Source organism: Lonchura striata, chromosome 6 (genome assembly GCF_046129695.1).
Source record: "Lonchura striata isolate bLonStr1 chromosome 6, bLonStr1.mat, whole genome shotgun sequence".
Taxonomy (NCBI): Eukaryota; Metazoa; Chordata; class Aves; order Passeriformes; family Estrildidae; genus Lonchura; species Lonchura striata.
The window spans coordinates 54107734-54126459 of NC_134608.1; the positions used below are offsets into that span (position 1 = coordinate 54107734).

The following is an 18726-nucleotide window of genomic DNA, read 5'->3' on the forward strand; positions in this document are numbered from 1 at the left end:
GAGGTCCGTGGTGGGAGGTGGCTCACTGGCACACCGGAGTCAAGATGGGCAGGAAGAGCCCACCCAGAGAGCTGCTGCCTGCCACTACCTGCATCCCCTGCTTATCCCTCTGGACTAACCCAACACACCTGGAAGTCGACTGAACCTGGAATTCAGTTGTGGGAGCAAACAGCAAGCAAGACTCTAGGACATCAGGTGCATGACCCACCACAAACAGACCCTAGCAGATATCTCAAAGACGGACAATGAGCAGACAGAGCAGAGGGATGGAGCCAGAGGAGGTCACAGATAGGCAGGAAGCTGGATCTCTGCAGGAGAGAATGATCCTCCTCCTGCTGCTGTTGGGAGGACCAAATACTCACAGTCATGGGCTCCTGGGCTGTGCTGGAGTCTGGGGAGGTTTGGTCCTGCACGTGTCCCTGCTGGGTCCTTTGTGGCCCGGGCCACCACCTGCATCCTCGTGTCCCCTTGGCTCATAGGGGGATTGGACCTGCCCCACACAGTGTGCTAAGGAGCCTGAGACCCACTTGGGAGCTGCAGCCGGTCACTTGATGCTGTAATCCCTCCTCATTACAAAAGAGACTCTGTTGTCTTTTGCCCTGTTCCCTCCTAATCTTCTGAGTAAGCCGTGCGTGTTTATAGAGGCGGCCGGAGGAGGGGGAGGCAGGGCTGGCTGCTCCGCTGCTGCTAACTCCTGGCACAGCCTTGGTGGCTGCCAGAAGAGAGGCATTTTTCCTCTAATTCTTTCCTGTTTGGTCCCTCTCTCCATGTCACAATCTTACAGGAACCCCAGGAGATTATGCAGGGCTGGAATTTTCCACCAAGGCTGTAAAACACGGCATGTTTGGGGGCTGCCCTCTCTTCCGTAGGTCCGTGAAACACCTGGTCCGTGCTCTGCCTGGCTCTCACAGCATGCTTCCCTGTCATCCCTCACTGTCCCTGGATGAGTTTGCCACCTCTTCCAGCTGGGTTTGGATGCTGAGGATTTCCACTCTGCCACTGGTTCTCCAAGACTCTTCCCATGTGTTCGCTTCCTTTTGCTCTTGCTTTTCCAGCAGTGCTTGAGAGCTGTCACTGTGCTTCCTTGCATGACATCCTGGGAAACATTGGGGTCCTTGTCTTGCCCTCCAACTTCCACCAAGCCAGCAAACTCCTTCCCTCTGTTTCCCTAGGGTCCTTTGTCCCATTTCTGCTCCTTCCTAATTGTGACCATCCTTCCCTTCCACCAGCTCCTCAAATGCTTCTGGCCAGGTCTTAAGGACATTCCCCTTCCATGAGGCTCTGAATCAAAATCTTTTCTTAATGAACTGATCTTCCATCATTTAGGCAGCTGTGGGACACTGTGGAGAGGGAGCACAGGTCTGATCCTTGCAGGTAAGAGCAGCTGCAGACCCAGGCTCCTGTAATAACCAACTATCTCCTGTGTGTTGTCTTTGACACTTACTTAACATAAGTAGTTTGGATCAGTTTGTCGCAGCTGTAGTTTTCTCTTTTTTGTGGCTCATCCTTGATAAGGGGAGTGGGTTGTTCCACTGCTCCTCTGGAGCAGGTGCTGCCTGGCATCTGCCTGATGTGGGATTTCTGGTGCAGTCCTGGGAATTGCTGCCAGTGGAAGGGAGAGCATAGTTTAAAATGTGGGATTGGTGCTCTGTGAAGGGACATGAGAGCAGGGGGACCCTCTCTGAAGGGAATGTAGTCCACTTCCAGTGCTGGAATTGCTGAACAGGCAGGCTGAGATAGATCTTGAAGGTCTTAGTGCCTGAGCCCTCATCCCCACACACAGCAGGGAAACCAAAATGCTTCAGGTGAGACATTTTCTGCACCTGTTGGGAGCAGTTTGGCTGCTCCTGGGGACATGGAACAACAACTCCCTGAGTATCCTGCTGTTTGTGGAGGGATGTGCTGGCATCTGGGGGCCTCTGCTGCCCTCCTCTGAGAGCAGCTCTGCTGGCAGCTCGTGTGCTCCACAGCTGCCCTTGGGACAGCAGAAGATATGTGTGGAATTTAATATTAAATAACTGAGGGGCTACCAGCGTGGCAGAGCTGCTAGGATCTCTTTCCACATCTCCTGTGGCCTCAGACCCTGAGGAGGAGGAGGATGGTCTGAAAGCCTGCTTTGCTCAGCAGAGCAGGAAGCAAAGAAGTGCTGACATCTATCCTCAGCCTCAGAGCCCTGGAATCATCTTCATTTTCTCCATGCTAAAGATGTAGAGATTGGATTGCTGTGCTGGGAGTTGAATCCCTGCTTTGGGAATGCCAAAGGGCTACTCTTAATTCTGAGTTAGCAGCAGCTGTTTGGAAAAGGCACAGTGCCCTCCTTGCTCTCTTCCAGAGAACAGTAAGTGTTTTTAAGGACAGTAGGTCCCAAAGCTTGGTGAAATCCCTTTCCCTTCTCCAGTTTCAGTACTGGGATAGACACAGAGGCAGCTGGCATCAGAGGTGTCTCTCCAAACTACATTCTTCCTTGAAATCTGATGTAATTTTTAAAAAATTGAACTGGACGTGTCTGGGGAGATGCTGTTTTTCATGGTCAGGATTTACTCAGAGGTTTGAGCTGGCCAGGAATGTTTGAAGAGGATGCAGTGCTTTTATGAGGACCCCCAGGCTTGTTCCCCTTATGCTGCAGAATTCCTCACTAATTCTTGCTGCCCTGGGATCTGGGGGTGCCTGTCCTTGTGCCAAGCTCCATCTGACCCTTTGCATTTGGCTTTTAGGGGCTTGGATGGTGACAAATCTCTCACTTTGACTCTGATGTTGCACAGTTCAGTGCATAGAGCATGAAAATGAGGGAAGGGTCCTTAGTGAGGTCCCTCTTCTCTTGCCTTAGGAATTGTGGTGGGGATTAGGTGCCAAAGGGAGGATCAAATGTGCTGGTGCTGGTCCTAGTCCTGTAGGCTCCCAGAGGAGCCTTGCTGCAGCCCTCACAGCCAGCTGAGCAAACATGTGGCTCAGCCAAGGAGCCAGTCAGCAGGGGCTGGATGGAGCCTGGAGTTTCAAGCCATTTGTTCTCCTTTCCTTGGCAATACCATCTGGTTTGAGTTTGCTGGGTAAGGGTGTCAGCAAGTCAGATTCTGCTTTCCAAACACAAAGATAATGCCTGTTCTTCCTTCACAGCCTTTGTCTGGCTTTCTTTTTCTTCTCCCTCTTTCCTTCCCTGTAATTTCCCTTCTTTTTATGTCCCCTTTTGCCTTTCCTGCTTCTCTTCTGGGAAGAAGAGGGGAGCACATGCCACTCTCCCCCTTTGATAAGTTACTTTCTCAAGTGGCTGGGATTCAGCACATCCCTCTCAAAGCTTCCTGTCAGCACTATCAGTTCTCATCCTTCCTGCCTTTGTTGGCTCCTGGAAGCACTTCTGCCTTTCTAATCTGAGGACCCTCTGTTGCTGCTGGCCAAGCCTTTGGAGTTAATAATTACAAAGACTAATTACATCTGGTCCTGCTTTGCAGAGCTGAAGATCTTTCCCCTCCTCCCAAAAGTTCCCTGAAGATAGCAAAGGTTACAGCCAGAGACACAAACATCCCAGACACTCTGTTCTCAGACTTCAGAGCATGGGCTTGGCCTGTGTTGTGCCGTGGATCCCAGCCATGAGGTAGGGCAGGGCTGGAGATGACACAGACACCCAGGAGATGCTGGGATAGAGAATTGCTCCCTGTGAGGTATCCAGAGCAAAATCCTGCAGTGGACACCAGGATCACCATGTCTGACTCTCCTGCCTCTGGTGTTGGGTCTGTCCCAGAGGCAGAGGATGGACAAGCTGAGAGGAGGGAGGGAGCTGTCGCTCTGTGTGAAGGCGCCAAAGGAGTACGGCTGTCTGGAGTGAAGCCCAGGGCAATGGCAAGGTAGGATGTGATGGGACATGTCCTCTATGGGCAGGAGCAGTTTTTGGTTGAAAATCCCAGTGCTGTCAATCCACAGGTGCCAATGGGATCTGCTGTGGGACAGGGGTGACAGCAGGAGTGGTTTGCCTGTTAGGTTCTGAGCCCAGTGCTCCACTTGAAATATAAGAATTCTAGACAATCAGCAGCCCATTTTCCCCCAGCCAGATTTCCCGCATCCTTCCACCTTCCTGCATTTACATCCCAGGCTTCTCCTCCGTATTGGCTTTGTGTGGCACCGTTTTGGTAGCAGGGGCTACAGGGAAGCAGAGATCCACCTGCAGCCCACGGAGGAGCCCACGCTGGAGCAGAGGCATGCCCGAAGGAGGCTGCGGCCCCACAGGGAGCCGGTGCTAGAGCAGGGTCCTGGCAGGACACGTGGAGAGAGGAGCCCACGCTGGAGCTGCCTAGTCCTGAAGAACTGACCCTGTGGAAGGAGCAGGGGCGGAGTGTGAGGCATTCTGCTCTTGGGGGAAAAAAAAAGCAGCAGAGACAGCAGCCCCCATTCCCCATCCCGCTGTCGGGAAGGGGGCGGAGGGAGCCAGGAGCGATTCCGAGCCGGGGACGACCAGCGGAGCGGAGGGACGGCTGTGGGACATTTCCTTGCACCGCCTCAGTGCCCCGCGGCGAGCTGCTGGGTGACAAAGCCCGCTGTCTCCCGGCTCAGCCCGGGCCGGTGTCCGCGGCGACCCCTCGGGCCCGGCGGCGCTCAGGGCGCAGCCGCGCCGCCATCACGTGGGCGGCGGGGCCGCGGCTGCTCGGGATCGGCTCCGGAGCCCCCGCCAGCCCATCTCGCTCTGGCTCCTCCGGGCACAGATCCGCCGGAGGCTCCGCTCCCGATCCCTCCCGGGCACGGGTCCGCCGGAGGCCCCGCTCCCGATCCCTCCCGGGCACGGGTCCGCCGGAGCCGCCGCTCCCGATCCCTCCCGGGCACGGGTCCGCCGGAGCCGCCGCTCCCGATCCCCCCCGGGCACGGGTCCGCCGGAGCCGCCGCTCCCGATCCCTCCCGGGCACGGGTCCGCCGGAGCCCCCGCTCCTGAACCCTCCCGGGCACGGGTCCGCCGGAGCCGCCGCTCCTGATCCCTCCCGGCTCGCCTGCGGCTCCTCCGGACACGGACCCGGCGGCGGCTCCGGTTCGGGTCCCTCCGGGCACGGCTCCTGCTCCAGCTCCTCCGAGCACATCTCCCGCTCAGGCTTCGGCTTCTCCGGGCGCGTCTCCGCTTCTCGCTCCGGCTTCTCCCCGGGCTCCCGCTCCCGGTGCGGCTGCCCCGGCCATGGGGGCTGTGGCGGGCGCGCCTCCGCCGTGAGCAGCATCGGCAGCAGCGGGACCCAGCGATGTTGCGGGGGTAGGTGCGGGTCTGGACGGGGAAGGAGTGGCGTCCGTGTGCCGGGGCTCTGTATCTCTGGAATGGTTTGTGTTGGAAGGGGTTTTAAGGTTCGTCTTTTGCTGCCACGGACAGGGACACCTTCCACTAGACCGGGTTGCTCCAAACCTTGTCCAACCTGGCATGGACACTTCCAGGGATGGGGCAGCCACGCTTCTCTGGAAAATCCATTCCATCACCCTCACAGGGAAGAAGTTGTGTGGAAGCCAAGTAAGGAGATGGAGTATGGAGGCAGCAGCACCCCCAGACACAGGTCTTGACGTTTCATTGCTGAGGCAAAGACAAGAAACATCTATGTGTGTTCTGCTATAATACAATAACATTAAAATATAATAAATCACTGCCAGATGCTTTGCCAGATATTTGAGGGATGCTGCTGAGCACACATGGGATGATGAGCCACCCTGGAATGATGCTGGCCCGTGCTGGTGCAGCTCAGGCATCCATCCCGGTGGGGATGGAAAAGTCAGGCCCTGCTCCCAAGCCTGGGGATCAGAGTTTAACCTGGAGAGAGCTGGAGGCTGCTTGCACAGGAAACAACCCCGTCAGATCAGTACTGCAGGAAACATGTGAGGCCCGCTGGAAAAAGTGCAGATCCTGCACATTTTTTTGCTTTTTCTACAGAAACCAGCTTTAGAAGGTTGTGGAGTGTTGGGGATGTCTTTTTTTTTTTTTTTTTTTTTGTGTAGGTTTTAATTTCTTATGTCAGTGCATGACTCTTAGGATATGATACATTTTCCTGGAAAGACAGATACCAGTCAGCAAGAGAGAGAGAGTGTTTCTGGTAGTCCTTTGGTCTCTAGGATTGGATTTCAGAGCCCCACCTGGACAGAATCCAGCATAGCCAAGGCTTCCATAGGGATTCTGTTTGCATGGTATGGAGAAAGAATGAGCTATTCCATGATAGATGATTTTTCAGGATATGTTTTTGGCATTGCAGGGTGTGGGTGGGACTGTTTAATTCCTCCATATCCTCCAGTTTTCTTCCATACCGCGTGGAAATATCTGTCTCCTGAGGCAAATTTCAGCTGAGAATTAGAGTCATAAAGGAACATTATTTTTTCTTCCTGTGGCTTAGATCAAGTGTATTTCTGTCAATAGACTGGTGAAATGGCACTTTTCCATGCTGTTTCTTTTATTTATTATTTTTATCCTCGGTGCTCTGGTTTCCTTGCTTCTTTCTGGTGTGAATTCTTCCCAGTGTTCAGAGAGTTCTCCATGTGTGCTTTTCCACATGCTTTCCTATGATACCTGAGCTGATTTAGCTGGGAGCTGCTGCTTCATTCCCTCTTTGGAAGGTGGCTGTGGACAGCTGTTGGTCTTGGCCAGCTTGGGGGCCACAGAAAGGGAGAAATTAGAGTGGAAAAGGTGATAGAACACTCTGGGACTGAGGAGATAAGCCCAGCCTGTGTGGAGTCAGAGCAAGGGGAAAGAGCGTAGCCTGGCTGGAATGCAGGAGAGGAAAACACAGAGATGGGGCAAAGGGATGAGGAAAACGTGAGCCTGAGCAAAACGAGGTGATAGCTGCTCTGCAGGAGGAGGTGGTGGGTGAGGAGCAGTGTCCAGGAGTGTGGGAGGAGGTGCACGAAGAGAAGGTCACCAGAGCTCAGCCAGAGCTTGTGAGTCAGAGATAAGCAGCAGCAGGTTAATCTGCAGGGCAGTGTCTGTGAATAGGCAGGACAGAAAACTTCCACACAGGGAAGGCTTGGACACTGCCCCTGCCTTCATATAGAGGGAGATTTCATGGGGAGAGTTCAGTGAGGAAGAGGAGAAATGCAAACACTGCATTGATAGCTGTGCCCTGCATGCAGGCACTCAAATGATGTTTTACATTTTTAAAACTTCCCCAGCATCTGTGTTAATGTGGGAGTTGACAGAGCCCTACTGAGCACTGGGGTGCAGTGTCCTGGGTGACTCTTCTGGTTTCTTCTTTCTTGGACATCTCTGCTTGCTGGCCACTGAAACTAAGAAACAGGGCTTCAACTCAGCTTGGGGAGAATACACTGGTTTAGATAGCTCTGTGGGGGTTTTAGTGGGAAATCCACAGGTGGCAATGGGATTCCTATCCCTCTCAATTTCCTCAAATAGGTTAAAAATTGGTTCCTATCCCTATCCATTTCCTCAAATAGGTTAAAAATTGGTTAAAAATAGATCTTTTCCCTCTGAAGCAGGGCAGGGGGTAGAGGAAGGCTTGGCAGCCTTTGGATTGAGGTCTTCATATTAAGAAAAAGAAAGCTGTATTCCTTTTTTTTTTTTTTTTTTTTGGCTACTTCAGTAGGGAAGTCTGACCTTAGGTCTACTGAGTGTATCCTGGAATCCTAAAAATCTATCTGCAGGGTGTTTCTCTTGGACAGCAGGTGAGAATGGGATCCCTGGAGGAACTGTTCTTAGTTCTCCTGGTTATCCTGAGTTAATAAGGACACCCTGCCAAAAGGGTAAAGCACTTCCATAGGGATGCAGGGCAAAGGAAGTGTTGCAGCTGTTGCTGCCCAAGTTCTTCTCCATCACCCTTTCTGCCTCATCCCCCACACTGCCTGTGCCTGGATGTGTTGTGAGTGTTGGAGGAAGGCTCTGGATCACCCCCATGCTCATTTTCCCTGTGCTGTTAACTCCCCCAGCCAGGTCAGTTTTGAGGAAGAGAGCCAGAATCCACCTGCTGTGGGACACTGGAAGCCACTGATGCCATCCAAAGGTGAAAAAGAAGAGCCAGAGAGTGGATGCCAGGATGCTGAAGGTGTGCATGAACCCCAGTCCACGGAGCAGCTCAACGTGTCCCGGCTGCGCAGCTCCTCAGTGGAGATCCGGGAAAAGGGCTCGGAGTTCCTGAGAGATGAGCTGCACAAAGCACAGAAGGTGAGCCCCAGGGTTTTGGGGAACTCCTGGGATGGTGGCACAGGTTGGAGCAGAGGGGGCTTTCCTAGAGGTGGTGACAGGAATCTTGGGTCAGGCATCAGGTGCTGGGATGGAGAGGAAGGGCTGTGACTGACAGGCTGGGGCAGGGCATCAGCATTCCTATCCCTCTTCATTTCCTCAACAGGAGCTGAAGCTCAAGGACAAAGAATGTGAGAGATTGTCAAAAGTCAGGGAACAGCTGGAACAGGAACTGGAAGAGTTAACAGCCAGCCTGTTTGAGGTACCACCCTCTTCCTTTTCCCATCCTTTAAGCTAAGCTTACATTCAGTTCCTTTAAGACAGGCTTTCTCTGAACTTCCAGCCATCTCCTCCCACAATTTCCTCCTCTCCCCTGTTGTTCTTTCCCACTTGGAGAAGCAGAGCTGGCCAGTGCTGCAGGTGGAGCCTTTACCTGGATTTCTTTTCCCTTCTATGAGCTGTGGGGTAGCATAAAGAGCACAGTAGTTATGGTTCCAAAATGTGGGAATGCCTGGAGCTGGAGCCAAGCACAGCTCCCTGTCCCTTTCCAAACCTGCTCTCCAGTCTGGGCAGCTGCTCTGTAATAGAGATGGTTCCCTGGCTCATCCCAGCCCTTGCTGGGGGTGGGAACATGCTGGATGTCCTCATTCACTCTGTTCCAGTGAGTGTCCTGAAGGTCTATTGGCTGTTGTTTGGTTTTGTTCTGGTGGTTCTTTGTTGTAATGTGATTCTTGCTAGCTGTATCCTGGCAAAATCCTGTTCACCAGCAGCTCTAATGTCTGGATCTGACTGGATAATGAGGAAAGCCAGAGCCCATCTGTACCTTTGAAACGCAGGGCTGTGAGAGCCAAGGGAGCACCCCCTCCCAAAATTTTGCCTGCCTGAGCACAGGGTGATCTTGGAGATCATGTAGCCAAGGGCTGTCCCCTTCCTTTGGTGGCTTTGGCCAGATGCTGTTTCCAGACTGCAGGGAGGCCCCATCTGGGCTATATCCTGCTCCTCTCTTCCTGTGGAAGAAGCTTCTAAGCCAGTTTCCACCATTCAGCCCCCACCTGAGTTCCAGCTCCTGCTGTGTCACAGCCATGCCTGGGGGCAGTGGGGACCAGCTGCTCTGAAAGGGAAGCAGGAGCAAAGTGCAATAACAAGGCAGGCAGGAGCAGTGCCTTCACCAAGACATGGAGCAGTGAGTGTGGATCAGGATCAGAGCCACAGGCAGCAGTCAGGGTCAGGAACCAGTGCAGGGATCACCCAGCAAGGCTGCAGTGACTGCAGGAACCAGGCTGAGGTGAGGCTGGAGTCACAGCTGTTGGAATAAGGGGCAGGCACAACTGTGGTGTGGAACAGATTTGCTTTAATGCAAAATAATTGTTTTAATGTTAAAGCATTTCCCAAGGGCAAGGAAGGGCAGGTCCTTGCTTCTGGCATTCTTCTCAGCAGCCCCTATCAGTGAGAGATGACCTTGACCAGCTAAACTCCTTAACTTAGCCAGCTACACTCCTGGAAAGGGGATGCCTCCAGGCTCTGACACTGGGAACCTTCTATGGAAAATTCTGAGGGAAGGCTCTGCACTGCTGACAGAACAAAGCCCCTGGATGTGGCAGGGATGTCTGTCCCCTTGCCTGGAATATGTGATGTGTCAGATCTGGGACCTGCCTTGTTGGCTGTGTGAGCTGGGGTGCAGCAGGTGGATTAAAACTCTCTCTTGGCGCAGGAAGCCCACAAGATGGTGAGAGAAGCCAACACCAAACAGGCTGCGGCAGAGAAACAGCTCAGGGAGGCCCGGGGCAAGGTGAGTGAGTGACTTTATTTTTGGGGATGGTGTGGTGGCACCTCTGTCCAGCCTGGGCACAGGGCTGTTTGCTGGGTGAGCAGAGTGAAGTGCATCTTTATATCTCTGAGATGCTGTGGTCCCTTTCCAGCTGACACTTGAGCGAGAGGGAGAAGGCCTCACAGACATCCTTGCATTGCAGTCTCTTGCTGATCCAGCTCTCACTGAGGAAATGGATCCACAGAGATATAATGAGTTTAATTGTCACAGCTCTGGGATGGAAGGATAGAGCAGGAATCTGAGGAGTTGGAATTTCCTGACATGGCTACACCAACGGGCTGATCAAATGGCTCCATCTTGAGGAGAGAGAAATTTCTTTGGAGTTACTAGTTCTGAAAAGAGCCTGGGACAAAAGGGGTAGACTCCCAAACAGCTGCTGTTTAAAATTCTGGATGATAGTGGCACTGAGAGGATGGAAAGAGGTTTTGTGGCTGGGCTTATAGCTGCTTCCCTGTGGTTTCAATGTCTGATGGGGTGCAGCAAACTGGAGTCCAGCAGGTGCCGAGGGTGACTCTTGCTTGTGTCCCCAGATTGACATGCTGCAGGCAGAGGTGACAGCCCTGAAGACGCTGGTGATCACATCCACGCCGTCCTCCCCGAACCGGGAGCTGCACCCTCAGCTGCAGAGCCCTTCCAAAGCTGGCTTCAGGAAGGGCCATGGGCGGAACAAGAGCACCAGCAGTGCCATGGTGTCAGCTGCCAGCCAGAACGTGCCTCCAGAGCCCGTCAGCCGTGAATGCAGAGAGGTGCGTCGGGGACATCGCCCGCTGCTCCAGGCTCAGGCTTCCCACAGAGCTCTGTGGTCTCACTGAGCAGCTGTTTGTGCCCTGTTCCCTAAATTTGTGCTGAGGCAGGCGCTGGAGGGCTTCCTTTTGAGGAGGTTTCCTCTTTGTCAGGACAGAAAGCAGTCGAGGGATCACTGAGGGGCAGATCTGGGGGGTGCCAGTGCCGTGAGCGGATATTGAGAGCTGCTGAGCAGAAGCCAGTTCCACTAGCCAGATGTGAACACAGCTGTCCTGGGAAGCAAATAGGAGGGACTTGATCAGGAAAAATGAAACTGAAGAAGAATATGCTGCAGGAATATGTCTCACTAGTGATTTTTTGGGAACTGTGGCCTGTGTCATGAAGAATAGTTGTGGGAACACAAAAGCTTGTTAAAGATTTGCATCTGTTACTTCTTCCTGGAGGCAACTTCCACAGGTGCAGATCTCTTGGGGTTTCAAATCTCAGGGCTCAGCCTCCCGAGTGCCCAATGTTATATATCAAGGATAGGACGGTTTTTTGCCCCTCAGAATCCTTATGTAATAAAAAGGAACCTGGCATTCAGAGAGTTGGTGCTCTATAGGAAAGACCTTAAATAGGGCCTAAAAATTGTAATTTCTGTTCCATATTTGCACTTCAAACTGAAATCTAAAGATGTGGCTTGTGGCCCTGTGGTGCCTTGAGGACCATGCTCAGTTCCTGCAGGAGAGGACTTGAGTCTTTCTCTGTATCTCATATTTTTTATCTCCCTCTTTGCCTGTCTCTCTAAACCTCTTCCTTCACTGTCTGTCTCTCCCTCTGCTCTCCAAGTCTGGTTTCCCTGCTCTCCTCTCCCTGCTCCTTTGCATCCTCCCTGGGAAGGCTATCCACATCACCTATGAGCCAGGCTGGCAGGCCTTGGGAGCAGATGCTTCCTCCTTCTCTTCCTCACGGCAGGTAACCAACCTTTGGGAATGGGTGGGACCCACCTGCCTCTCACACTTCCAGCCTTTCAGTTCCAGCTTCCTTTTATGCTAATATGCTTTTTCTTCCCTTTAATTTTGCTTTTCTCCATTTTTTTTTTTTCCATCTTGTGGCTCTGAAGCTGTTGCTGGTCCCAGGTGAGCAGACTCCATGGCAGAGAGGGGATGTGCTGGAATCTGGACTTTTCCAGCTGCGTGCACTCATGTTCTTTGTGTTGCTCAGCTTAGTTTTATTTTTTCCTTTCAGAAGCTTTTGTTGGGCTTGTAGGAGCTGCTTTGTCAGTCAGGTTGGTTCTTTGCTCAGTGTTCCATCTGAGATTTAAATGCCAGATCCCACAGAATCTCCTCTTGTTCTTCATCATTCCTGCCATGGATTGAGCATGCACTGTGTCTATTCAGTGCTTGTGTGATGGCTTTCCTGCAGCCATAGGAAGGAGGAAAGGCCACCTGGAGGAAAATGGGATAGAGAGGTGCCTGCAGGCTTCTGGCACACACAGCCCACAGTGGCTGTGTCACTCTGGCACAGAACTGCTGCTGGGTGGGACACGAGAGATCCTTGGAGCCAGGCAGCTTCCCTCAGATACTTCTGTGATGTCTGAGCCTCTCCAGCTGCCAGAGCAGATGTTTCATGGGTTTCCTGCATAGTATCAGGTACTTTCTGATATGGTATTCCTCCCTGTTCCGGCTCCTCTTGGACGCTCACTGTAGGTCGACTCCACTTTATTTGCCGAGTTCCAGGCCTGGAAGGAATCTCCAACTTTGGACAAATCCTGCTCCTTCCTGGACAGAATTTACCGAGAAGATGTAGGACCTTGTCTGGACTTCACCAAGCAGGAGGTGAGTGCTGGAGAAGCAGGAGCAGCTGGCAGCTCTGGAGTGTTACCTTCCTGGAATTCATTCCTACTCTCCTTTGTTTTGCTGCAGCTGTCAGAGCTGGTGCGAGTGGCTGTGGAGCAGAACACCCTCACCATCGAGCCAGTGGCTTCCAACACTGTCCCTGTGGGGAAGTTGGCAGCAGAGGAGTGTGGTGGCCCCAAGTAAGGACTGTGTCTCCCTCTCTTGCCCCCTCCTTGCTGCTGGTTTGTCTCCTGTCATGGAGTGGTGTGACAGGCAGCTTTGGAGCCACCTCCCACTAGCAGGAGTGATGTGATATTCCAAACAAAGAGGAGGGATTTTATTCAGATATTAAATTTAAGTCCTTTCTTACCTTCTGAGGTGTCCCTGTGAGAGAAGGAATGTGCAGGTTTCCTACCACTTTCCTGCAAATTATTCCCCAAACAACCCATCCTGTGTTTATCGGTTTCCTTTTGATTTTTTAAATGTTTTTTTGTCTTCACAGTGGCTTCCGGTCACAAATCCTAACGTAAGTGAAATATTTATTGTTCAGCCAGTGATCAACAGTCTCTGGAGCATTAACAAGTCACTAACTCAGTGCCATGTGGCAGCTTGGAGGCTTTTGCTGAGCTGACCTAACTCTTTAACTCTGTCTAAATTCCACCCAGGCAGGATGGGAAGGAGCCCATTGGCAATAAATGACCCAAAAGGAATTTGTTCCCTTTTTTCTCAGATGAAAAACACTGATTTTTACTGCGAATGTTGTCTGTGATTGTGATACCTGTGTTTTTACACCAAGTGGTACCAATCTAGCAAGAGTCTTTTCCAGGATGTTGCAATGCTCATATATGTGGGTCCTTACAGGTATCTTGTTTACAAAGATTTTGGTCATCCTGCACCTCCTGGGAATTCAGTCTCCTTAGGCTGTGTTAATATTTGGTAAATGATTACTTCTCCTTGCATCTGGACACTTGGAACCCTTGCTTCCACTCTTGGCTAATGTTTGCTTTAAGAACAGTGGAAAACAAGCCCAGGGACAAGCTCAGGAGCTCTCTGAAACATCTGCTCCCCTCTGCTGTCACTTCTTGTGGCTCCCCAGAGAAAGTTTTTTTGCAGTTTGGGAGTAATGTTCCTCTTCCTACTGCATCCATGAGGAGCATGGTGATAACTGTGCACCAGAAAATTCTGCTTTATTGCTTAAAGTGGTGGTGGGAATCATCTGCCTTGCAAATAGCAGGAGAAAAGGGAGGAAAATAAAGGACTGCTGCACCCCTTGCTGATGATTGTATGGAAAAGGCCGTTTTCACCCTCTGAAATCTCAAAATTGGGGAGCCAAGCTCATTTCCTGTCTGCCCAAGGAGGGGTTGGTTTTTTTTGAGTTTTTGGTATGTGCAAATCCTGGTTAAATGCTGGATTTACCTGTTTTGAGGCCAGCTTTGGTGCCCAGCCAACGTGTTTACATCCCACCAGGAAAGCTGATACACCTGAGCCTGCCTGGGAATGTGGGGGACATGTGCAGAGACCAGGGGACACTGAGGCTCTGCTCCAGCCTCACCTCTAATATTTCCTGTGGTTTCCCCTGGGTCTGTCTGATGCTTTTGCCTAAAGTCTCCTAAACCTGCCATTTATGGAATATTTCCTGGAGTTGATATAAAAGAATATCAGCCAAGTTTTTTTTTCCCTTCTTTACACTGCCTGATGCAGAGTTGGCTTCTGATCTCTCACTTCCATCTCTCCAGGTGGCTGAATTGCTGGATCTGTGCTGTGCCAGTGGATTGCTGAAGTGCTTTTCCCTTTTCCTGCAGGAAATGTGCTCTGAGCGGCCTCCCCAGGACCTGCAAGCACCGGATCATGCTGGGGGATTCTGGGAATTACTACTACATTTCCCCTTCCTGCAGGGCCAGGGTGAGTCCTTCACCTCCTCAGAGTGCCTTGACCTTCCAAAATTATTCCATGCCTTGCAGTGGATGAGTTCTTGAGGGTCAGCCCTGAAATTGAGGAAAAACTGTGGGATTTGAGGTCATTCCTGAGGTTGAGGTGGCTCTTTGTTGGTGATTAAGGGGCAGATCCAGCTCTTCCTTCTGCTTTCAGATAACCTTTAGTGTGTTCACTTGCCATGATTTCATTCAGTACAGAGCTTTCATTGTTCGGCTTTATTGTTATTATTTAATTCCCCCTTGTAAAATACAATGATTTTCTGCTCTTTGGAAGCTGTTGCTGTTCCAGTCAGATCTGTGTCTGGCTGTGGGAACAAACTGTCCTTTCTGTGGAGGGGAGGGAGAAGGTGGATCATTTGTTAATGTTGCTATTGGGGCTCTAGTTCAGTGGAGGATTTTAGAAGTTAATTCTTTACTGAGCTGCATTTTTGAAGAGCTGATCCCACAAAAAGTTGGGTTTTGTGCATGCGTTTGACTCATTATCATCACTTGCACCAAAGTAATGTTTCAAATCTTTGTTCCTTTTTCCCCCCCGCCGTTCCGTCAGATCACAGCAGTGTGCAACTTCTTCACCTACATCCGCTATATCCAGCAAGGCCTGGTGAGGCAGGATGGTAAGAGCTGGCTGGCTCCAGGGGAATGCTTTCTGTGGGGACAACTGGGAGGAACTGGGAGGAGCTGTTTGGAGTGACGGGAGTGGGGTCAGCTGGGGGTGTCTTTGAGAAGCAGATAAATGACAAAAGAAAGGCATGAGGGGAGGAGGGGAGCGTCTCTTCCTTCCTTATCACCTTCCTGGGAGCTTTGCTCAGGGGTGGAGCTGGTAAGGGATGACCTGATAGGCCTATCCTGCTTCCTTCCCCTTTGGAAATGCTGGGAGCACAGCAGAGCAGGAGCTAGTGGCCAGCTGTGTCCTCCTTACTGAATTTTTGGTGGTTTTTCCCCTTCTCTGCCCCCGTTGTGCTTTGCAGTGGAGCTGATGTACTGGGAGGTCATGCGGCTCCGGAGGGAGATGTCTCTGGCCAAACTTGGATTTTATCCCAGCGAGATGTAAGCAGAGCCCTGAGCATGGAGGAAACTGCTCCTGGAGGAAGGGCTTGGAGTGCAGTGCCTGTCCTGTTCCCTCCTACCTTCCCTCTGCCTGGAGAAAGGAGCAAGAGGCACAAGTTCCACCTTCAGCTGTCCCACTTGGCCAAGTGTGACTGCAATGCAGCTGCCATGCTGCCCTGGAGCTGGGCTGGCCCTGGCTGCTCCAGGATGGCCATCCATGGACTCTGGAGTCTCCTATATGCAGTGTATATCAATTTTTTAAAAACCTTTTGTTTTTATATGCAGCCTGCTTTGGCATAACCAGGGGCCAGGCCTGTGCAGGGTGGGAACTCTGGACCTTCCTTGTGAGCCAGTCAGTCAAGGACAGATGCTGGCTGTTCCACACTTTTTTTGGGATGGAGGGGGTGCTGTCCCCGAGGTCCTGCTGACCACAGCAGCCCTGAAAATGCCAGCAGAGCACAATAGTCTTGAACAGTTTGTTTCCAAGTACTTCCTTGTTCCTTTTCAAGGAGCCTGCGAGAGAAGCTTGTTGCCAGCGGAGTCACAAAGAGGGATTTGTTCCTGTTTTTAGCTGGATGTTTGGCACTGGGTTATGCAGGCTGGGGAATGGCTGGAGCTGTGCACCTGGTGCCTCCAGCAGAAGAAAGGGAGCAGAGAAATTCCCTAACTCCCAGCAGGCTGCAGGACTTTTGCCCCTGGACCAGGTAATCTGCTGGAGTTGGTGGAGGCGGATGCAGGACCCCATGATAGTCCCTGGTGTCAAGTCCCCCATGATGCTCCTAAACACAAACCTCACCCACAAACAAATCTTGGAGCTATTCCTGCTCTTGAGGGAACTTTGGGCAGTGCTATTCCCACTCTTCAGGCAGAACCTATGTTCCCAGGTTGGGTTCTTTGTGTCTCCAGGAGGAGCATGCCCAGGCTGGGCAGTCCCAAAGCCCAGAGATTCCTTCCCAGTGTTACATTAGACCTGGAGATGCATGTCCACTGGGAATCACAACTTTTCCTGGACTGCCATTCCCTGGTGAGGGAAACTGAGTCCACTTTGTGTGCACATGAGGGATGTGGCTGAGGTTCCTGCGTGCACCAAAATGTGGTGGGAGGGAGGGATGTCACTGGAGTTGTAGGAATGTACAGGCCTGACACATCCTGAGCTCAGACCCAGATTTATTGAAGCCATGACAGTATTTTGTAGCTAATTTAACCTTTTTTTCAGTGACTCTGGAATCAGCTCAGCCATCACCCACTCTGGGGTTTTCATTTCTGACAGGGTTGTCATCCTGTCCCTCTGCCACCCTCAGCAAGCTGTTGCCCATCCTCAGCTCCATAATTCCATCCTCTCCTGAAGGACATTACAGTAGGAACTAGATTTTCTTCCACTGAGCTGCTGGGTTTTGTCTAGGGGAGAGAGAAATAACACAGCTTTGGTTTCCCCAGCTGTGGATTTCAGCTCAGTTGAATTCCACCCCTGGAATTTCTCCCTGCATCTCTTCCCCCATCCTTTCTATCTCTCCATGTCTTCCTGTGCAGTGAGCTGCTACACCGCACAAACATTGCAGCACTGGCAATGAGATGATCTCTCTGCTTAGGAGTTGTTTTGGTTTGTGGGATATTTTTTCCTCCTTGGTGTCACATTGAAAAGCACTTTGAGACAGAAGGAACTGGAGCAATGCCTTGTCTGAGGTTGTCTTGCATTTCAAAGCAGAGAACAATTTGTGAAGGAAAATGAAGTCACTCCACTAGCAGCGGGATTGTTGCACCCTGCTCTTTCATAAAGGAAAATAAACATTTGCTATTAACCTCTACAAGCCTCATTGGAGTTGGAGGGTTGGGGTGCTTGGGGTGCAAGAGAAAATCCCACAGGATGGGGTGTGGGGTGCTTTTATTCATCAGAGCAGGTACCTGCTCTTCCTGACGCAAGCTGAGGCTTCTCCTGCTCGGTTGTGTCTCCTTTAATTCGCTGGCTTGGAGCACTGCATGCGTGCTGGGTAATTAGGGGATCTTCTTCCTTCCTCTTTCCTGATCAGTCTCCCCGTTCTCTCATCAGGCAGAGGTTTTGGGTCGCTCTGGTTTCATTAACAGCACTTGCCCTCCTCCCTGCTCGGCTCTGCACATTATCGTGGAAAATCTCATCCTCTGTGGGAGATGACAGTGGGACTGCACACAGAAAGGGATTTAATCTCATTTTTTATTAAAAAGCCGCGCAAGAATCTGGTTGTGCAGCACAGTCAGGCAGCCACGAGAGGGCACAGGCAGCCCAGGCAGGGACTGTCCTCCCTCCCTCATTCCCTCCCTGGAGGAATGGAGCATCTCCAGGTCCCACCCGCTCCTGACCCTCCCTGCAGCCTCTTGACAGGAGAACATTGCTGCAGCTTTCTTGCGCTGCTGGGAAAGGGAATTGGGCAGCTGGAGAGTGGAAAGGAAAGGAAGGACTTAGATTTCTGTAAGGGATGTTCAGGTGAGACACTGGGAATGCTTTCCTGTGTCTGGGTTCTTCTGGTGTAATGTCAGCAGGGATTGCTGTCAGAAACTTCCCTGGGACATTGGCTCCTAAGCTTCTAAGGTATGAGAAGATACCATGTCCCCTGTTCCCAGCATTTTCTACCAGAACTTTCCTGCTGGTTTTCCCCTCATAAATAAATCAGAGTTTGAGCAGAGTCTCTGGATCCTCTGGTACCTCCTGCAATCTTCCTTGCACCTATTTGCCCTCACAAAGGGTCTGCCAGCCTGTCCTGGGCTGAAATAAAGAGCTTCAAAGAGGTGGGAGTTGAAAAATCTGCTTTTATAGATGTGTTTGACTTGCTTGATTTTGTTTTCATCCTCTTTCCCTCAAGTTTGGGAGAGAAAAGGAATATTTGGATGATGGCAGAGGTTAGTGTTGTGCGCAGTGAGGTGCTTTTAAGCATTTGGATATTACTATTTGAGAAACTGGAGTTTAGACCAGAGAGATTTGGTTGCTCCTGGCAGTTCCTTGTATCTGCTAGCTGTGTCCTTTCCCTGCCTGTGGAATTACTCCAGGTTTGCTCAGGGCTGTAAATCAGGCTGTCTTTGTGCAGGTCAAGCTGTCCCCACATGCCCACACACAGAGATGGATGGTTCCTGTTCCCAGGAACCAACAAATGAAAGATTTAAATTTTTTAAATTATTATTTGCTCCAAGTGCAATCAAAGAAGAGAGAGAAGATAAGCAGCTGGCATAAAAAAAGTCAGGAGTTTCCATGCTTTC

At 51.5% G+C, this 18726-nt stretch overlaps 1 protein-coding gene across 4 annotated transcripts; it reads left to right on the forward strand.

Annotated features, from left to right (window-relative positions):
* The first annotated feature begins 5121 nt into the window (after positions 1-5121).
* On the forward strand, positions 5122-17309 carry RAB3IL1 (RAB3A interacting protein like 1). Of its 4 annotated transcripts, XM_021555918.2 has the most exons (12): positions 5122-5221; positions 7879-8113; positions 8298-8393; positions 9843-9920; positions 10490-10705; positions 11532-11657; positions 12392-12520; positions 12608-12720; positions 13023-13046; positions 14323-14422; positions 15002-15068; positions 15423-17309. In XM_021555918.2, the coding sequence occupies exons 1-12, from the start codon at positions 5211-5213 to the stop codon at positions 15503-15505; spliced, it is 1278 nt and encodes a 425-aa protein (XP_021411593.1). In that variant the 5' UTR covers positions 5122-5210; the 3' UTR covers positions 15506-17309. The 4 variants fall into 4 exon arrangements, with proteins under 4 accessions (XP_021411593.1, XP_077640474.1, XP_077640475.1 ...); XM_077784348.1 differs by lacking the exon at positions 13023-13046; XM_077784349.1 differs by lacking the exon at positions 11532-11657.
* The last annotated feature ends 1417 nt before the right edge of the window (positions 17310-18726 follow it).